Source organism: Molossus molossus, unplaced genomic scaffold (assembly GCF_014108415.1).
Source record: "Molossus molossus isolate mMolMol1 unplaced genomic scaffold, mMolMol1.p scaffold_m16_p_4, whole genome shotgun sequence".
Lineage (NCBI taxonomy): Eukaryota > Metazoa > Chordata > Mammalia > Chiroptera > Molossidae > Molossus > Molossus molossus.
In genome coordinates, this window is record NW_023425377.1 from 83,857,563 (window position 1) to 83,879,340 (window position 21,778).

A 21,778-nucleotide genomic window follows, 5' to 3' on the forward strand; every position below is an offset into this window, starting at 1 on the left:
ATAGAAATACAATGCATGCCACACACAATTCTAAATTTTCTACTAGCTAAATTTAAAAAGTAAAAGAAATAAGTTTAAATTAAGTTTAGTAATATATTTAACCCACTATATCTAAATTATCATTTCAACATATCAATATAAAATATCAATAACACATTTTTACATCATTTGTTTGTATTAAATCTTTAAAATCTTGTGTGAACCTTATACTTACAGAATATTTCAATTTGGATGCTAAATTTTCATCTGAAATACTTGATATGCATTTAGATCTTATAAAATTTACAGCTGAAAACAGTAGCTCCACATACCCAAGTTCTTACGAATATACTTAAAATATTTCCAGTAATTGAACTGCACATCAACCTTTAATTTAAAAGTAAATTAATTAAAACGAAATACAATGTAAAATTCAGTTCCTTAGTCATACTAGTAACACTGTGCGTGTTTAATAGTCACACACAACGAGTGGATACTATATTGGAAAGGGCAATTCTAGAAAAACAGGGAAATCCCTGTGCCTTGGGTTAGACAAAATAATTTTAAGATTAGACACAAAAAGCAAAGATCATAAAAGAAAATCTATAAATTTGACTGAATAGAAATTTTAAACTTTCGTTCTTCAAAAGACATTCTTATAAAGAATTTTAAAGACATTCTTAAGAAAATGAAAGCTAACTCACACATTAGGAGAAAATATTTGAAAACACATATTTGACAAATAATTTGAAAACAGAAAAGAAAAAGAATTCTTACAACCAAAGAACATAATGAAATAAAAATGGGCAAAATATCTGAATAGGCATTTCCTGAAAAAGACATATGGATGGCAAATGAAAAGATGCTAAACATTAGTCCTTGGAGAAATACAAATTAAAACCTCAGTAAGATACATTATACTCTTACTAGAAGGGTCAAAATTAAAGACTGACAAGTTGGAAATCTCATATAGAACTTGCACTATGCTTTTGAGATTCATCCTTGTGTCTGCAAATATCATTCCTTTTTATTACTAAGAAATATTCCATTGTATAAATGTATCACAATTTGCTTATCCATTCACAAGCTGACAGACGTTTAGATTGTTATTTTCAGTTTTTGATGATTATAAATAAAGCTGCTATAAAAATTCACATACAGGTTTTTGTAGGGGCACATGATTGTATTTCCCTTGGGTAAATACTTAGAGTAGGATTGCTGAATTATATATGTTTAACTTAACAGAAACTCCCAAACTGTTTCCCAAAGTAGACAATTATTTTTAGCTTAAATAAACTAGTCAGATTTTATTGCTGGGCTGTGCACTACAACATCCAACATCTCTTTAACCTAGGCACAAAGTATTAGTTCTAACTGCGCCTGTAAGTTAGTGTTAGCCCAAACAAATCCTAAATGAGCCCAAAAGAATCTTCATCTGACAAATGAGAAGACTACATTATTTGTAAGCTCTCCTTTAACACAAAAATGCTGTTTCTCATTATTCCATCATTTCACTGAGTCAACCAAAACTCCTCGGTCTCTTACATACCCTGTCAACAAAACGTGTCTGTGCCACTGCATTCTTTTAAAATCAACCTTCTGAAATTATAAGAAATTACACAATTTACAAGCTGCAAGGAATTCTAAGATCATCTAGTCAAAATACTTCTTTTAAAAATAAAGTACCGTGTTCTTCCAGGGCTTATGACGTTTCTTGTACACCAGCACATCTGAGTATTCACATTCACTGCCATCAATAAGTGTGGCTCTCTAGGAGTCATGGCCCAACAGGGTATATAAGATTCTTATTGTGTCAGGGAAAGAGGGGAGCATACGCTACTGAGACTCCCTGCTTCATATCACACCATCCTGAGTTAAACTGCTTCCACTGAGCCGAATTTGCCTAATTTGGAACCATTATCCCTGCTAAGAATTTTGGGCCAGGCCCTGAAACACTCAGAGACTCCTATAAATACATTTCAATTTTATTTGGTAATCTTTCACTTTATATTTTGATTCTATCTTGCAGGAGAGCTGTTAAATGTGTCAATCACAGTCACTGTCAAACTGACTACACAGCTGGATAGAACAGAGGAATAACTGCCACTTGAGCAGAAAATCTGGAGCATGCATGGTGAACACAGAGAAAGTCGTCACGTCTTGGCTGGAGAGTGACTAGCACGCACAGCTGGGTAAGTGACTTACAGGTGCTCCCTCCTGCGTATCCTGTCCTCTGACTTGGCTTTTCATAAAAATAAGTCAAGAAGCAGAAAGTGGTCATAAAAATCACCTCCCACCCCCACCCCAAACACAGAGCAGCTCAGAAAGGGTGGGAATGTTGACAGTAAGCATTAAGGATGAGAGAGGAAAAATAGGCCAGGGCTGAATTGGGAATAAACACAGTTGGCTGCCTGGCCAGAACTTTAAAAATGTCAAAAAGTAATTACAGTTGATAAAAAAAAAAGTTCATAGAGCTATGTACATGACATAAAACTTTTTTTTTTTTTTTTTGCCCAGCTGGTGTGGCTCAGTGGTTGAGCATCGACCCATGCACCAAGAGGTTGCCGGTTCAATTCCCGGTCAGGGCACATGCCCAGGTTGTCGGCCAAATCCAGTCAGGGGCATGCGGGAGGCAGCCAATTGATGTTCTCTCTCATCAATGTTTCTATCTCTCTCTCCCTCTCCCTTCCTCTCTCTCTAAAATCAATAAAGGCAAATAAATTTTTTTAAATATATATATATATATATTTTTTTTTTTATCCTCACCCGAGGATATTTTTCCATTTTTTTGTACAAATAGAGTGGGAGGGAGAGAGAGGAAGGGAGAGAGAGACAGAAACATCGACGTGAAGGGACACATCGAGTGGCTGCCACCCGCACGACCAACCAGGGCCGGGGACAAACTGCAACCGAGGTACGTGCCCTTAGCAGGAACCGAATCCGGGTCTCTCCGGACCGCAGGCCGACGCTCTAACCACTGAGCCAAACCGGCCAGGGCTAAATATATTTTTTTAATGGACTGGAAACACATATACACCAACCTGGTAAAAGTGGTTACTGCTAGGGAAAGGATAGTTGATCATATTGAAACCTTTACTTTTTACTGTTGATACTCTGTACTCTAAACTTATTTTTTAAAAATATTAACCAGATTGTTTCTTAAAAATTTTTTTTCATTTTTTTGAATAAAGACTAATTACCATATAAGTTTCTATTGGCAACAAAATTTTTAAAGAGGTTGAGAGGAAAGAGGTAACAGTATTTGGAAGAAAGGAAATAAATGGGAGGCAGAAGTTTACAAGGGTAGAAATAGCTAACAATAATAAATTATTAAGTACTTCTCTAACCTAGCCTTTCATAGAAACTATGGAAACTATGTATACATCTACAATCCAGAGCAAAAACAGTATCCCACCCACCACCAGAAAGAAATTGCAGCCCTGGCCGGTTTGGCTCAGCGGTTGGGCATCGCCTGTGGACCAGAGAGTTCCGGGTTTGGCTCCCATTAGGGGCATATACCACAAAAAAAAAAAAAAGAAAGAAAAGAAAAGAAATTGCAGCCTTGGCTAGGTGGTTCAGCTGGCTGGAGCGTCATGGAGGGTCATCCCATACATCAAAAGATTGTGGGTTTGATTCCCAGTCAGGGCACATACCTAGGTTTTGGATTCAATCCTTGGTTGGGGCAGGTATGTGAGGCAACCAATTGTTGTTTCTCTCTCTCTCTCAAGTAAAAACATATCCTCAGGTGAGGATTAAAAAAAATAAGGAAAATAGACAATGCATTAAAGGTCATATATAACTGACCTATGAGTTCTTTTTGCTTTTGGTTTATAGCATTTGTTTTACTTGTGATTGGTTTCCAGGTGTTTAATGACCCAATATGTCCTGTAAGAACAAATATGGCTGATAAAAGTGCTAGTAAGAAGCAACATATGATTATGATGGATAAAGGTAAAGATCATTTTAAAAGGAGATAGAAGTATGAAAATGATAAGTATAATATTGGGATGAATTATATAACAGTAAAGGCAATAAGTACAATAGTTTTGAAAATCTGCAGCAATGACAATGAAGAAGAAAATAGAAAAAAGATTAACAAAATGCTATATAACTTGTAAGTGGCTAAGAGGATCAGGCTAAGAGTATGTTGAGTTAAAGAAGCCAGACACAAACAAGAACATACATGGATTAATAACTAGATAAAAATTCATCAAGCTGTTTGTACACTTGAAATTTGTTAGTTTTACTGTATGGAAATTACATACATACATACCCTGAGGACAGCATCACATGTTCTAGTGATTTATCTATATTCATCCTGTTGATGTGACTGAGAATATCCTATGTATTTATCAGTTCTCAGAAATGGGACCCTCCTCAACTCTTCACCAATAAAGATGAAAGTCAAGGAATTCACTGAGTGTCTCTATTTCTGTCTGGACATTCTTGTTGTATGGTACCCATCAACTGGTCCCATTGAGTCTCCAGATCCTTTTCACTTTCTGATGTATTTATGAATTCTGTTACTACTTATGAGGTCCTCATAAAGTACTTAGAAAACTCTTGTCCTAACATAATTCTGCCATTGTATTTGCTTTGATGTATTTGCTAAGCTCGCTGATTGATGCTTCTTGTTTTGAGTACATTTCACGTTTGAAAATATTTTCTGTAACTGCAATGAATTATATATTTTTTCCCCTAACTCCTTTGCATGATTCCAAAGGGATGAATTTAAAGTCTCTAGGTGTTTAAAAATTCTTATTTCAAACTCCTAAACTTTCTGTTACTGTCAAAATCACTAAGTCTCATATTTAAAGTCCACCACTGTGGCTTCAGTCTGTCTACCCCTCTAACTTCCACTTCTAATACATTCAGTAAGTCTGCCCCTTGTCCCAACTGCAGTGCTCTAGTGCTCCAATCACATGTACAAAATTTTCACATGTGAATCACACACATTAAAAGAAAATGTTGATATTCTGAAGTGATAAATTAGGAGGATGTGAGAGGACAAAAACATACCCATTTTTGTACACACTGCTACAGAGCATGATAAAGCAAAAATACATAAAATGTATATGCATTGGGGAAACAAAGCATCTCATTCCAAATCTTTTTAAAATCAGTTTATTAAGATATGATTGACACGTAAAAATGTATTGAAATATATTTAGTGTACATATTCGATGACTTTGGGGATAAGTATACACCCATGAAACCATCACCACCATCAAGGCTATTCATAAACATATCCATCACCTCTCAAGGTTTCCTCTCACTTCTAAAATTATTACTATCATCATTATTATTATAATTATGTGTAGGTGTGTGTGAAGAACACTCAACACAACATTCCAAATGCTTTTTTAAAATAATATTTTTATTATTTTTTAGAGAGAATGGGAGAGGGAGAGAAACACTGATGTGAGAATGAAACATTGGCTTCCTCCTGCATGGCCCTTACTGGGAGGATCAAGTCTGCTACCCAGGCATGTGATGTGCACTGACCAGAATCAAACTGGCAACCTTTCGGTGCATGGGACAACGCTCAACCAACTGAGCCACATCAGCCAGGCCCAAATGATTTTTAATTTAACTGTTCCTTCTACCCATAGTAAGATACAGTGATTTTTCCTCCGACATATCTGTAAGCCAAGGTATCAGCTCAAATTTTACTTCTCTAGGAAGCTCTGATTCTCCGGCTGGAATTCATCTTTCATAATTCTAATCTTACATACCTCACCATTGCCTTTATCAGGGTCTATCACTAAAACTACACAGGTTTAGTCACTTACATAAATAATATACACAGTACCTTGTGTCTGTGGTTGGTTATTGACAGGTAGGATCTGTGTGTGATCTTCTGTATGCCCCACAGCATCGAGGAGTTTTTGTATAAGATAGGCATTTAATAACATTTGCTGGATTTCTGTTTTTCTTTCTTTTATTTGTTAGTCTTAACTAACACCTAGTTGTTCATCAACAGTTTAGACCTATTGGATCTAAATAGCTTGAATAAAATATAGCTTAAAATAAATAAGCTACTGTCTAGAGATTTTTTTTTTTTTGGTGTGGTAATTATGTTTATTTTAACAGACTGTTTTGTTTATACTTCTTGCCTTTATCAGTCCTGTCTCTTAAGTACAGAGAGGGAAATTATTTCTGGCTGTTCTGTTTTCCAAGGAAACCTTGCAATTTTATTTTAAGGTCATAGAAGTCTTTTACTTTCATGAGCCTGCTATGTACCATCTAAGACTTGAAGTTATAAAAACCATTGTTTTCTCAAAAGTCTGGAAAAAACTTGCAAGATATAATTAACTGCCTAGAATAAACAATACAACATAAATAGATCTTACCCTTAGAAAATAACTTACTGTTGGGCTCTGTAAAGGAATCTCACTTTATTAGTAACTTGAAAATTCTGCAGCAAGAAAGCAGCTACAGTGGGTAAATTAAAGTATACAAAAATTTCAAGCCAAAAGTCAATATAGCAGTAACATGTTGAATTTAAGAAGCATGTCCACTCACATCAGAAATGGAGCAGAGATGCTTACCACCAGTACTCCTAGTCCAAACTATTCTAGAAGTATAAGCCAATGCAGTCACACCACATGGGGGAAAAAAAGGTTCAAAAAATTATCTTCAAAGTTTTAACATATGGAAAACCCAACAGAACTAACTAGAAAAGCTACTAAAAATTAAAATAAGAAAACTCAACAGCACAATGTATAGAGAATTAAAAAAAGAAATAGCTGCCCTGGCCAGTGTGGGTTGGAATGTTGTCCTGTACACTGAAGGTCGAGGGTTCAATTCCCTGTCTGGGCACATACCCAGGTTGGGGGTTCGATCCCTAGTCAGGGAGTGTGTGGGAGGCAACCAGTTGATGTTTCTCTCTCTCTCCCTCCCTCTCTCTAAAATCAATAAAGGGATGTTCTTGGTGAGGATTGGAAAAAAAGAAATATCCTTCCTATACATGAACCATGTAGGAAAAGATTCCAATTATAGTACCAATAAAAAAAATTTCTTTCTTTCCTTCTATTGAATTTATTGGGGTGACATTAGTTAATAAAATTATATAGGTTTCAGGTATAAAATTCTACAATACATCACCTGTATATTTTGTTGTGTTTACCACTCCAATAAAGATGTTTTTAAAAAAGTTTAGCCTGGCCAGCGCTGCTCAGGGGTTGAGCATTGACCTATACACCAGGAGGTCCCCAGTTTGATTCCAGGTCAGGGCACATGCCCGGGTTGTGGGTTCGATCCCCGGTAGGGGGCATGCAGGAGGTGGCCAATTGATGTTTTCCTAATCATCAATGTTTCCCTCTCTCCCTCTCCCTTCCTCTCTCTGAAGTTACTAAAAACATATTTAAAAAAAAAAAAGTTTAAATAAAGGAAAAGGCATTTCTTGTAGGGTTAGACTCAATTATACGCTGAAAGAAATGTCAATTCTCTCAAATTTCATATTTTGTAAATTTAACCTGATTATAATAAAAATGTGAAAAGGATTTTACTAAGAACTAATAATTCTAAATTTTATATGAAAAATAAATGTTTCAGAACAGCCTGAAAAAGTCTTAAGTGAAGAGCAATAAGCGTGAACAAGTACGACAAGATATTAAAATATTCTCTAAAGCTACCTATGATAAATTAGTGCTGTGATATTAATGGATCAACTGGCACTGAAGAAAGATGGGAAGGAAAAGGAAATAAAAACATATAAAAGCATGTTCCACATCTTACACATAATGAGAGAAAAATAAAGTATACTGACACCATTTTTTCACTTTTTAGTGAAAAGCAGTTATACATATATTGATATGAAATGATCTGTGAGATTCATTTCTAACTGAAAAAAGAAAAAGGAATATGCAAAACCAGTGTGAGTAGTACTGAGGCAGGACAGTAAGAAGCCAAAAAATTACTGAGCAAGTTTAATGGAGAAACTGAGACAAGATCATTAAACAAGGACAAACAATTTGAAGAACTTATAGCCAGCTAGTGAATAACAAAACCTTATCTTTCCTAACCAAGGACACTTGAGAGCAAATGGTTTATACCTCTCCTCCCTAAGTGAGACAGAAGACAGAGGCCCATTAAGTGCCATTTGTGCCAGCTAAATCAAAGGACAGATGAAGCCAGGGGAGCAAATAACAAAATCCCGATTAGACCCAGACACACCCCAAATAAAAGTAAAGCAGTAAAGCTGACCAGAGAATAATCCCAAACTCCCCTACATACTCATTTTGATTCATCAGCACATTACAATCACACCTGGAAAGCTGGTGAATATGTGCTGAAACCCTCTCCTAAAACTTTCATCTGCCCCAAGAAGACAGATAAAACCCTCAAGACAAAAGATACCACCTTGGGCTCTCTCCAGAGCACATCCATGACCCTTCTTGGGCATGAACGTTTTACTTTCTTTCTCCTAAACTCTAAGTGTCCCCACAAGATTTGCAACCAGGGGAGCAGTGGACAGTGGTAGCTCATTCCAGGCTAACCACCCTGATCCTGTCTCCAAGACCATCTTTTTCTCTGACTTTCTAGTGAACTAAAAGCAGTCCCATCTTGACTCACTTGACTCAGTGTGACTTTTACTTCCGTGTGAGCTAATGTTTCTTTTTTAAATTGACGGGGGGGTGGGGGGGGGGGTGGGGAGGAGAGAAACAAACATCCATTTATTGTTCCACTTACTTATGCATTCATTGGTTGATTTTTGTATGTGCCCTGACCAGGTATCGAACCTGCAACCTTGGCATTATCAGGACAATGCTCTAACCAACTGAGCTACCTGGCCAGGACTCCTGTAATGTTTCTATGGAGCCAAAACAGAGCACCACGTAGGCTCTCTCCGGTTTCTTCTTCCCTAAGTTATTCCTTTGTTTCATCGTCCCTAACTGTAATAAACGTACTCTCAAAATCACCTGGACTCATGTTGTGAAATCTTTCCTGCATGAAGTCAAGAGCCCACACCAGTGACTGTATCTCACCATTTATAAAACATACAGATGGGATGGAAATTACACAAATTTTTTAAAGTCCACAGCATGTCTCTGAAGGACACACCAAGAAACTGATAACTGAGACTGTTCTAAAGAGGAATATAAAGGTAGAACAGAATCTTTTTTAAAAAAAAAGTTGCACAGTTTTTTGTTTTTAAAAAAATTAAACAATGTACATGTGTTAACTATCTAAAAAATACAAACATATGCTCAACATCACTAATTATTAGGGAAATGCAAGTCAAAACCACAGTGAGATACTGATTCACACCCATTAGGATGGCTATTATCAAAACAAACAGGAAATGACAAGTTTGGTGACTGGTGGTAATGTGGAGTAAACAGAACCCCTGTGCATTGCTGGTGGGAATGTAAAGTGGTGCAGGTGCAGATACTGTGGAAAACAAAATGTTCATTCCTCAAAAAGTTAAACTGAGAATTACTGTGTGATCTAGCAATTCTATTTTGGGGCATACAGTAGTCCCCCCTTATCTGCAGGGGATATGTTCCAAGAGCCCCAGTGGATGCCTGAAACTGTGGATAGTACTGAACCTTATATACGGTATGTTTTCCTATACATACATACCTATGATAAAGTTCAATTTATAAATTAGGCACAGTAAGAGACTTATGAAAATAACAATAAAACAGTTATAGCAATATACTAGAATGAAAGTTATATGAATGTAGCATTAGTAAGTAAAATAAAGGTTACTTGAACACAAGCACTGTGATACCATAATAGTCAAGCTGATAACCAAGATGTCTACTTATTGACTGTTGGGCAGGGAGAGCACACAGCATGGAGACACCAGACAAAGGGATAATTCACGTCCTGGGTGGGACTGAGTGGGACAGGTGTAAGATTTCTTCATTCTACTCAGAATGGCACACAATTAAAAACTCAGGAATTGTTTATTTCTGGAATTTTCTATTTAATATTTTCATACCATGGTTGACTGAAACTGGAGAAAGCAAAATCATGACCATAGGGGGACTACTGTATATTTAAAATAATTGAAGTAGAGATTTGAACAGATATTTGTACACCCATGCCTATAGCAGCTGTATGCACAATAGCCAAAAGGTGGAAAACAGTCCAGGTAGGTGTTCACTGACAAATGAATGGACAAAATGTGGTACCTATATACAATGGAATATTATTCAGCCTTAAAAAGGAAATTGTGACACATGCTACAACATGGATAAACCTCGACGATATCATGCTAAGTGGCATCTAGAGATGGATGGTGGTGATGGTTAAACAACTATGTGAAAATACTTAATGGCACTGACTTATACATTTAAAAATGGTTAAAATAATAAATTTTATGTTGTATTTTACTGCGATTAAAAAAAAATGTAATGCACAAGTAGACAATCTGGAGACCAAATAAAAAAATGAACTAGTGCCCTAGCCAGGTGGCTCAGTTGGTTGGAGGGTCATTCTACATACAAAAAGATTGCTTTCAGGTTTGACTTCCGGTCAAGACACATAACTAGGTTGTGGGTTCAATCCCACTAGGAACATGTACCAGAGGCAACCAATTGATGTTTCTCTCACACATCGATGTTCTCTCTCCCACAATCTCTCCCTTCCTATCTAAAATCAATCAACATATCCTTGAGTGAGGATTAAAAAAACAATTAGTCAATTAAAAATCTTCCCACAAAGAAAAACCCAGGTCCAGATGGCTTCAATGATGAATTCTATCTAACATTTAAAAAATAAATAATATCAATTCTTCATACACCTTCCAGAATATACAGGAAGAGGGAACATTTCCCAAATCATTCTATGAGAACAGTATTTCTGATACTAAAGCCAAACAAAGACATTCTAAGAAAACTACAGAATATATCTGCAAAAATCTTCAACAGCCCAGCTGGTATGGCTCAGTGATTGAGCGTCAACCCATGCACCAAGAAGTTACCGGTTTGATTTCCTGGTCAGGGCACATGCCCAGGTTGTGGGCCTGATCCCCAATGGGGAGCATGCAGCATGTGGCCAATCGATGTTCTCTCATCGATGTTTCTATCTCTCTCCCCCTCTCCCTTCCTCTCTCTCTAAAATCAATAAAGGAAAAAAAATATTTTTTTAAAATCTTCAACAAAATATTAACAAACCACATCCACCAACATACTTAAAGGATTATACATCATGACCAAGTGGGAATTATCCCTAGAATGCAAGCTTGATTTAACATTCAAAACTCAATTAAGGCAATACACCATAGTAATACAGTAAAGGACAAAAACCATATGACCATCTTGATATCCAAAGGAAAAACATTTGATAAAATCCAAGACACATTCATGATAAAAATGTTCAACAAACTAGGGATGGAAGGGAACATCCTCAAGTTGATAAAGGGAATCCATGAAAAACCTACAGCTCACATCATACTGAATGCTTTCCCCCTAAGATTGGGAAAGGGGAAAAGAGGAAAAGGACATCTGCCTACACCGCTTCTATTCAGTATTATACTAGAGGGTCTAGCCAGTGCAATTATGCAAGAAAAAAGAAATAAAAACATGGAGACATTAAAATAAAAACTTAAGTCCACACAACAAGAGTAGCTACAAAGTGTAACAGTCCAAAATGTCTATCAACTAGTATGTAAATAAACAAAATGTGGTATATTCATATAGTGGACTATTATTAAGCAGTACATGCTACAACATGGATGAATCTCAAAAACATGCTAAGTGAAAGAAGTCAGACACAAAAGACTGCATATTGCATGAGCTAATTTATATGATATGACCAGAGAGGGTAAATCTAGAGACAGAAAGTAGATTAGTGGTTGCCGGCACCTGGAGGTAGTAATGAGGATGACTGCTAATGAGCACAAGGGATCTTTTTAGAGTGGTGGAAATATTCTAAAACTGAATTGTGGTGATTGCTGCACAACTCTGTAAATTTTCTAAGTCATTGAACTGTGCCCTTTAAATGCATAAGTTCTGTAATACGTAAATTATACCTCAATAAAGCTGTTTAAAAATGTAAAAAAAGGCCCAGCCAGTGTGACTGTGTTGAGCGTCAACCCATGCACCAAGAGGTCACTGGTTCAATTCCCAGTCGGGGTACATGTCCAGGTTGTGGGCCCAATCCCCAGGTGAGGATTAAAAAAAACCCTACAAAACATCATCTATCTGATTATATATCCTTGAGAAAGTTATATCCCCAGTGGGGGGTGTGCAGGAGGTGGCCAATCCATGTTCTTTCTCATGGATGTTTCTATCTCTCTCTCTCTAAAATCAATTAAAAAATTATTTTTAAAAAAAGTAAGAAAGGGTAACAATTTTAATAATATCCTTTACATTAACACTACTGCTTGTCTACGCATATTTCCATATGCTGAAAAAAAATATGGGAAGGAAGAGTTACTAAGTTACAACATCCAATTATGTCTTCCTCTATTTTATTAGAATAAAAGAATGCAGAAATACTGTATTTAGGAAAAGAAAACTTCTGCTTAGGTCATAAATCTAAGAAATGGATTATTTATTAATGCAAGACATTTCATTATTCACCTCCCTTCATCCCTTGAAAAACATAAGTGACAAAAAATAAACTGCGCCTTAAGGGCAAAAAGGTGTTTAATTTTACATTTCTTAAAAAGAATGGCTTTCTTAAAAATCATCCGTCTGGCCCTAGCCATTCTGGCTCAGAGGTTAGAGCATCGGCCTTCAGACCAAAGAATCACAGGTTCAATTTAGGCCAAGGGCACGTACCTTGATTGCAGTTTGTCCCTGGCCCTGGTCAGGTTGTGAGGGAGGCAACCAGTCAATGTGTCTCTCTCACATAGATGTATTTCTCTCTCTCTCTCCCTCCTTCCCACTCTATCTGAAGATAAATGGAAAAAAAATATCCTCAGGTGAGGATTAAAAAAACCCCCACAAAACATCATCTATCTGATTATATATCCTTGAGAAAGTTAAAGTTCCTTCAGTGGTGCTTTTAATAAATTTAAATATTTTACACCTTTAGGCATCTCCTTCAGACATATGGTCAATCTGAGACAATTTAAACTTCCTGTTTTTGAGAAAACAGTGAAGTTCCCACCACTTAGTTCTTAGTCTTGATCACTGTATAGCTTGGGGCTTTCAAGCTCACTCCCTTCTCTTACAGTCTTTCCTATTCCCCATTCAGCCATCTGTTTGCATTCTTGCCTTTCTGAGAGGTCAACTCCTAGCTTCATTTCACAGGTTATCCCTTTTCTGGGGAGTGTGGGGAATCTCCTCTGTCATTTACACACACTTGGCCCAGTTGCATCTCCTATTTGCTTGATAATATAATAGCATCATCTTAATTACGACACCCATGCATCAGCATTTTCAAAGCAACACCACAACCCAGTGATCCCACTTTTAGAATATATCCTAAGTATCCTGAAACACCAATCAGAAAGAATATATGTACCCCGTGTTCATAGTAGCACTGTTTACAAATGCTAAGATCTGGTAACAGCCCAAGTGTCCATTAATAGATGAGCAGATAAAAAAGCTGTGGTACATATACACAATGGAGTACTATGCAGCTGTAAGAAAGAAAGTTTTCTTATCCTTTGAGATGACAAGGAGGGACCTAGAGTATATTATGCTAATCGAAATAAGCCAATCAGAGAAAGACAAGTACCACATGATCTCACTTACTTGTGGAATATAATGAACAAAATAAGCTGATGAACAAAATAGAGCTAGAGACATAGAAAGGAGTAGGGTTCAGACTTACAAACCTCAGAGGAGGGAGGCGGAGAGGAGGGAAGACATAAACCAAAGAACTTATATGCATAAATGCATAACCAATGGACATAGACAACAATGCTCTGGGGGGTGGGATTGGGAGAAGGGTAAAAAAAAAAAAAAAAAAAAAAAAACCAAAGCAACACCACAGATTCTTTTAAAAAACCTTTTTTTTTTTTAAATCTTAAGAAATTTGCTCCCTTTTTTGGTACATTTCCATTTTACTAAACATGGCTTAAATCTAACAGACAAGAGGGTATGAGAATTGATAAAAGAAAAATGTTACATTAGTAAGACAATAGTAAGAGCAAAGAAACAGATGGCATTGTTGCAAGGATGGGGAAATGCATTCTTGTACACTACTGGTACCAGTGGTTCTCAACCTTCCTAACACTGCAACCCTTTAATACAGTTCATGTTGTGGTGACGACCACCCCCCCAACCATAAAATTATTTTTGTTGCTATTTCATATGTGTAATTTTGCTACTGTTATGTCTTAGGCGACCCCTGTGAAAGGGTTGTTCGACCCCCCCCCCAAAGGGGTCACGAACCACAGGTTGAGAACCGCTGACTGGTACAATGGTAAACTAGTAGGCAAGTTGACCATCCTTGTTAAAATTTTAAGAAGGCATATTCTCAATTAGATATATTTTTGACCACTGCATCTTAAAAAATACTGAGCCACTTAATTTGGCCAATTAGTTTGTCCAAATAAATAAAAATACTGAGCTAGTGCCCAATGATATCTTTACAGCAGTAAGTTCACTGTAATATTGTTTGTATTGCACAGTAAGCCCACTAGACTTTAGCTTTATAAAGGTGGAGAGTCAATCTGTTTTGCTCACTGTAGTGCCTGGAGCAATGCCTAGATCAGAGGAAGCCGATGTTCAGGAAGATTTGTTAAATGAATAAATGGATGATGGAGATATGAGGGGCAGTTCATGCCTAGGCCTCTTGGTATTTAGCAGGTCAAGAGTGAATTTTCCATTGGGAATGCTAGGCTTTACTGAGTTCCTTGGCTATACTACACTTGGTCCTTGTCCGTCACGTGTACTTCGCTGATCATCACAGCAAATGGCAGAGGGATTTGAGTACTCAGAGCGAACCGGTCACAAAACAAATGTGCTTTTGCAGTTATAAGCAAGAGTAATACTGTCATGCTTGTTTGGTAAGTCATATACACACACACATATTTTCAAGTCAACTATTATTACCACCCCCCCAAAAAATCCACCATCAGTATACTTTTTTTTGCTGTAATAAGGATAAAAGATTTCATCTTCACAGCAACCATTAGGGCTTTGAAATCCCCAAACTAAATTATCCATTTTTATCTCAGAACACTACTGAACAAGGTAAATGACTTGGCCTTATGTCACATATAACTTTTTAGAGTTTGAGGAAATCCTTTAAAGTAGAAAAAAAACCTATCAAACTGAGACCACTGTAAAGCTTGAAATGATATTACATCATAAAGACACACGAGGGCACTCTAATCAACCAGCAAAGAAAAACAGAAAAGAGTGAAATCAGGTTGACATTTTAACAATCGTACTGCAAATTAAGCACAGCTCAAATTGCAAATGTTTGTTATTTACAGCAAGAGATTTTCTGATCTTAATCCAAATTCTAAGAAGCCAAAAGGATTCTGCAGTTCTGTAAATTGGAGAAAGAATCCATCCCTCTCAGATCCAAAGTGAGGGTTAACCACACCCCTTTCTAATGATTTGTTAAATTGACCTTGAAGCAGGATTTGCCCCTTTCAAGCAAAGATCTTCTATACAAACTACAATTCCACTTGGTGTCTTACTTCACTAGAGTAGTCCATGAATCCATTTCTTTACTCCATTTCTTTTCGGAGGAGAAATGGTGAGTTACAAGTTTAAGCCTTCCCCAAAGCCAGTAGTAATGAGACAGCACTTTGTACAAAGGAGCACAGACCACTAAAGACTATATCGTGTGGCGTGGCTTTCTTCAGTTTTTAAATTTGTAAATGCAACTATAGCATATTAATTTCCTCCATCGAATTCAAAAAGTATAGCATACCAAGCATTTAAATGACCATTTTTTCAGACCTTTAACAAGAGAGCAACAATAACCACAGAGAGCCATGGATTCCAAGACAATCAGGCCCATTCACTAAGAATTATCATTAATTTAAAAATCATATTCAAATGTGTGCTTCAGCAAAATTATAAATAATTCCTGTCATAATCTTTGGGGTCAAATATAATAGTTAAAATGGCAAGTATTAAAAACTTTGAATGCCAACCCTGGCTGGTTTGGCTCTGCAGTTAGAGTGTTGGCCTGGGGTCCAGAGAGACCCGGGTTCGGTTCCCGCTAAGGGCATGTACCTCGGTTGGTTTGTCCCCGGCCCTGGTTGGGTCCTGCGGGTGGCAACCACTCGATATGTCCCTTTCACGTCGATGTTTCTCTCTCTCTTCCTCCCATTTTTTCTGAACAAAAAATGGAAAAATGTCCTCGGGTGAGGATTAAAATCTTTGAATGTCAGAGGTATACTGTGGTTGCATGTTTGTTGACTGAATAAATTAGAAGAGTCTCTCCATCTCTGGAACTATCTATAGAAGTATGACACATGCTGCATTCTTAAACTGCTTATTATCAGTTTATTCACTTTAATGCTCATCAATTTGAATGACTAAATTCCTGGTCACAATGTTTCAAGTCAGTTTCTGTCAGCTTTTTTTTTTGTAAGTTCCCTGGTGAATTCTAGTTCCTATCCTTAGCTGAACTGGCCATCAGGGTGTACCCAATTAGGCTCAATCTACACTAAAACAGAACATGCTCTAAAATGTGATAATTTATAGAGGATACATGTCTAATTTTCCTGTTCTTTTAAAAACAACTCCAGTTCATTGAAGGTTTCAATGAATTTCTTCAGTTAAATAAAACTGCCTGAATACTGCATAATATTATAGTCCTTAAAATCCTTTTTTAGTTGGCATCTCTCTAAGAAAGAGATATCCAAGGATTACATTATAATGACATACATTGTCTTCCCCTGGGTGTGTAAAAAGTGACCAACAGAATGTGTAAAGTTAGAGAACCATAAATGGTATCAGAGGCTAACTTGGGTAGTATAAAAACTAACTTGGACCCTTAACTAGTATGATCTGATATGGAGCCCTTTATATTATGAAGAAAGTCTCCAAACTTTAATTTTTTACCACTAATTTTTTTTAAGATCTTTATTTAACCAAACTCCCATTGAAAGCTAATTTTAAAAATAGCTCAGAATATCAGATGAGAGGCAAGAAGGGAAAGGGGGGAGGGGGAGGGTGGTATTCCTCCCTTTCAGAACATGAAGTTTATCCTACTGCCTCCTCTCCAGAGGTCTCCCAGATGCCAGACCTAAAGGTTTTTCCTACAATGATCCTCTGATTATTTTTACTTCCCCTTGACCCATATGTTCTAACAGGATTTTAAAAAACTATACTTATTAAGAAAAAAATATAGCCCTGAATATACCATCTCTCAGTATACACTCTGCCTTCCTTTCCTTAAGAGAGAACCCAGAACATGCCAGACACTGTGCAAGGTGCTGGAGTCCTTGACCTCATTAAGCAACAGACTCTTGAGGAAGGAATCCTGGGTTCAGATCTTGGCTCTACCACTATTTTCCTCTGCGTAACTTTTAGTCACATCACCTCCCTGAGGCTCAGATTATTTTTTTTCTGTAAAATGGAAATACTAGCCCCTGGATCAAAGGAGTAAATGGGACACTGAATAGCAAATACCTCGTACAGTGCCTGGCATAAAGGGTAGCACTTATTTTTTGTTTTTTACTCCAATGTTATAGCTTGTTATAACGTTTTAACTTTACCCCTTAATCTTTTCTCAGTGACATATCCAGAGTTTGATAAGCCTTCAGAGATTATTTATTCAATTACTATTTAGTGGTGTCACACTGTGTCAGGCCTTAGGAATACACAAAGTCTACAAGAGGGAGAGCAGAAATAAAACCAAAATCGCAAATGCTACAAAAGGACGTGTGTCATGGAAGCATATGAGGGGTACTTAATCCAAGGAAAACTTAAGAAAATGCTGTTTAAACAGAGACCTGAAATGTATAAGGAAATTAGGCAGGCAGAAAAGTGTTGTGGGCAATGGAACATATGTAAAGTCCCAGATGCAAAATAGAGCAGGGAAAGTTCAAGGAATTGGAACATGTGCAATATAATTGGCGTAAGGAGAGTAAGGGAGATGAGGGCTGGATATGAGCCTGGAGAGGTAGGCAGGACCAAGTAAGTCAAGAAAAGAATTACAAAACTTTATCCTAAGGGCAAAGGGTTTTATGTAACTGCAATTTAAAACAACTTTCGGGAAGCAGAATAGAAAATGGATTGGAGAGGGGTAAGACTGAATGTAGGGAGACCAGCTAGAAGGTCTTTTGAATTTCAAATGTCAGGTGAAAAGGGCCCCTCCAAAGGCAGTATTAGCAGAACTGGAGAGAAACAGACCTGTTTAAGAACAGAAGTAGACTGAGTAAGATATGGTCATAGACTGTGCGCTGTGTGTGGGAAGCATATTTTGGAAAGTAATAATCTCAAAAACAAGAATGTGATCAATAAAATATATTTGTATGTTTCATGATATAAATGTAAAAACATGGCTTACTATATATTCCTGAAGCAGTACACAAAGTTAAACATTTTAGGCCATAGGAGGATTTATTCCAACTCTATGGGAGGTATGTCACACAAAAGAAGTCTAATTTAGTGAGTGTCATGTTTTTGAAACTAGTTTGCTATGTTGATAGAAATTCTGCAGTACAGGTCATCTACTAACTACCAAATGAGTTTTAACACTTCCTCCTAGGCATCTTTTGGTTCTTAAAGAAAAAAAGTTTCTACTTTTTTCCCTTCCATTTTTTCACTTCTCTAAATGAATTTAACAGGAGGATATCATGAGCAAACCAAAGTAAAGGGGAGGTCAAAAGTAGGTTTACAATAGTTCATATGGGAAAAGACATGCAGGTTATGATTATTACTAATAAATAAATAATACAAGAATAAACTCACAGGCGTAAACCTACTTTGCCCCCCCCCCCCCCCATAGATTAACCATGGCTCTCTGATAACCTCAGCAAATAAGTTTTTATGGAAAACTGTTTCACACTTGCATGCTTTCTCACACCAAATGTAATTTATCCCTTATTGAAACACATGGTTTGTGCTCCAACCATTTAGGTGAAAGCTCTTTTGCTAAGTTGAATCCTCTTCATGGAAGGTCCTAGCCTACTTATCCTTCTTACCAGTTCAAGAGTCACCTTTCCAGGAAGCTGTCTCTTAATCATCCTTTCAATTGTCCAAGCCCTGAACATGCCTCTATGATCATGAATGCAGTGAATTATAATTTTGGCTTACTTTTCCACCTTCATTATATTGCATGCTTCACTAGGGCTAGGGCAGCAACTTTCAATTCTGCATTCTTAAGTGTCTAGCACACTGACCCAGAAGCAAGTGATATTCTTAAGGTAAATTCCTTCCTACATGAACAGCTTTAAACAGACAGTTTTGGAGTTGAATCTACTTTTTTACTACTTTCTCTGACTTCTCAGAAAACAGCTGACACTTTTCTGAGCAAGTAAGTATATACCTGCAACATAATTACCAAAGACGGGGTGGTGTCAGGGAGATGTGTGTGCTTTGCAAAAGTAGTGTTATAACTCAGTGCCATTGACCTAAACTCCCAGAGGCCTTCACGCGGACAGCCAAAGGGGTTGTCAGTTACTCATCTACTAAAGAACATTCTTCACTAACTAACCCCTGAGTAATCGCTAACCCTGGGGTAATAACTAACCCTTGAGTAATCCTGGGCTCGGCGCCAGGAATAATCTATTGAAAACATCTTGACCTTTGAGATGTCTGGGAAACTGAGTAACAGGTAATTAACTAACTGCTAAATTCCGCTTCTGTAACATGCTTGCTTACACGTAGCACCCCCCTTACAAAATCCTATAAAAAGGAACCATTTTAGCTCTTCAGGCCGCAGTTACTCCTGTGTGGGACATACTGCAGGTGCCTGTGGACTTAGCTCAATAAACTCCTTTTATTAAACCCCATCTCGGCGTCTGAGTTTGGTCGATCTCCTGGGTTACAACAGTAGATTCAAATAATTGTATAAATGGAAAGAAGTATCTTTTGTTTTTTTGTATAAAAATTACAGAAGGTAAAGCTTGACAATATTTGACTACAGGAACATTATTTTAAAAGGTATAGCATCTCATACATGCTTTTCTACTCTCCTAATTATGCTATTAATTCCACACAGCTGGAATAAACCAGTTAGGTCTGCGTGCACAATGCTAGTAAAATGACTCAAAATAAAGGTCTGAGAAGTGTTCCTATTAATAAGCCAGGTGTTGTTTTGAGTTTTGTGATGCAGACTCCAGGTAACTGGCATGTTCCATCTAACCTTGGTTCAAGAAGTCCCTACAGTCCTAGACTGTAGTATCTTTTTCAATTTTAAAGATCTACTTGGCTTTATGAAACGATCCATGAATCGGCAGCACTTCATCTAGCAACTAGAAGGGCGCTCCCAACTGTAATGTCTTAACACCTCCTCTTAACCCATCCAGGTTGAAGCCTCAAATCCTCCAGGTCACACTCTGGCCTCGTCCTTCTCTGAATTCCAAGTGCAATTAGGAGTCTATAACAGGAAACAATAATTCCTCTCTGTCCAATATTTTCTACCCTCTGCTCATAAGTAACAAAAGCCTTCTCAACAAAGGTAGGGAGAAACGCTAATCAAGTGCCAACTATGTGGAAAGAAGTTAACAACCTATTATAACAGTCACGTGGCAGCTGAGAAACAAGTCAAACCTAGTTCATAAAAAGCCCAACCTTAGTTGGTCGGTGAAGAACTGTTACAGTCAACCTCTTATCTAACGAAAGGGACCCGCCAAGAATGTATAAGATCTCCGGGCAGTTGTGAGTGGGATGGGGAAGGGAGGTGTAATTCTAACCTCCTCAACAACAAACAGCAGCTTGCCTTAGTCCACCCCACCTTCCAGTTCCCTAATTGCCACCCCTTTAGAGACAGTTCCCTTCGCAAGGTGGAAACGATTAAGTCCAAAGGATATGGCATAACCACTGCCCTCTGGCCTAGGAGCGGAGACTCACCAGTTTCATACTGGACTTTGGGATGTTCAACACCAGTCACTGGACTCCTCCAACCCAGAAAGCGCCTTCCGGTTCACGCTCCGCCGCTCGCCCGAGGAGAGCATCGCGGGATATGCAGTCTTTCTGCCCTGCGCTCCCTTTCCAGGGCATCATGGGAAATGTAGTCATCCCTCCATACATCCTGGGAACTGTAGTTATCTTTCTTTTTCCTCTCTAAACATCTCCTTCCGTCAGCTCAAATTCATCCCCGCCGCCAATTCATCCTGCCTCTCCACCCCATCATGATATCATGTCCCCTGTCTGGGCCCGGTACCCATGGTATCCTGGGATATGTAGTCTCCATAACGCTGGCGTCCCTTTCCCCTCCTTCCTGTGGGAAGGCCGATGGGCGCGGGACTTGCCGGGAGCTGTAGTTCCCTGGGGTCTCAGACGTTCAGTCCCGCGCTTTTACTCCAGGGATGCAGGAACTACAACTCCCAGGGCCGCCCGGCGGCAGCAGGTGGGAGCGGGGCTGTTGATATCAATATGGCGGTTGTCAGCCAGACAAAGACAGTCAGTCTGATGTGATTGAGACAAGGGAGGTTTTCAGGGGGAGACTGGGAGATAGGGGCCTCCCCTCCCCCCTCCTCCTCTTCCTGCGCGGACCTCAACCGCTCCCCAGTCTCCTCCCGACTGGCGCCCCACGCGGAAGACACCCCTCCCCCTCCCGCTTTCCCCTCCTCCCCATCTCAGCCCTTGGTGCTGGGACGTTGGGGAGGGGGCTGCGCCGCGCGGAGAGAACTCAGCAACGATTCCGAGGTGAGTCCAGCGGTTTTCAAGCCGGACTACCTCAAGTCTCTTTCCTCACTTCTTTCTCTTCACTTTTTCTTTTTTCTTTTCTTTCTTTTTTTTTTTTTTTTTTT

The 21,778-nt window shown here is 38.1% G+C and overlaps 1 protein-coding gene across 1 annotated transcript in view; it reads right to left on the bottom strand.

Annotated features, from left to right (window-relative positions):
* Positions 1-20,977, bottom strand: part of INTS9 (integrator complex subunit 9) — a 110,170-nt gene extending 89,193 nt beyond the window's left edge. Inside the window, exon 1 of the mRNA XM_036242164.1 lies at positions 20,877-20,977. Coding sequence (XP_036098057.1) covers positions 20,877-20,885 — 9 coding nt within the window. The 5' untranslated portion in view covers positions 20,886-20,977. The remainder of the gene's footprint in view (positions 1-20,876) is intronic.
* Between the last annotated feature and the right edge of the window lie 801 nt (positions 20,978-21,778).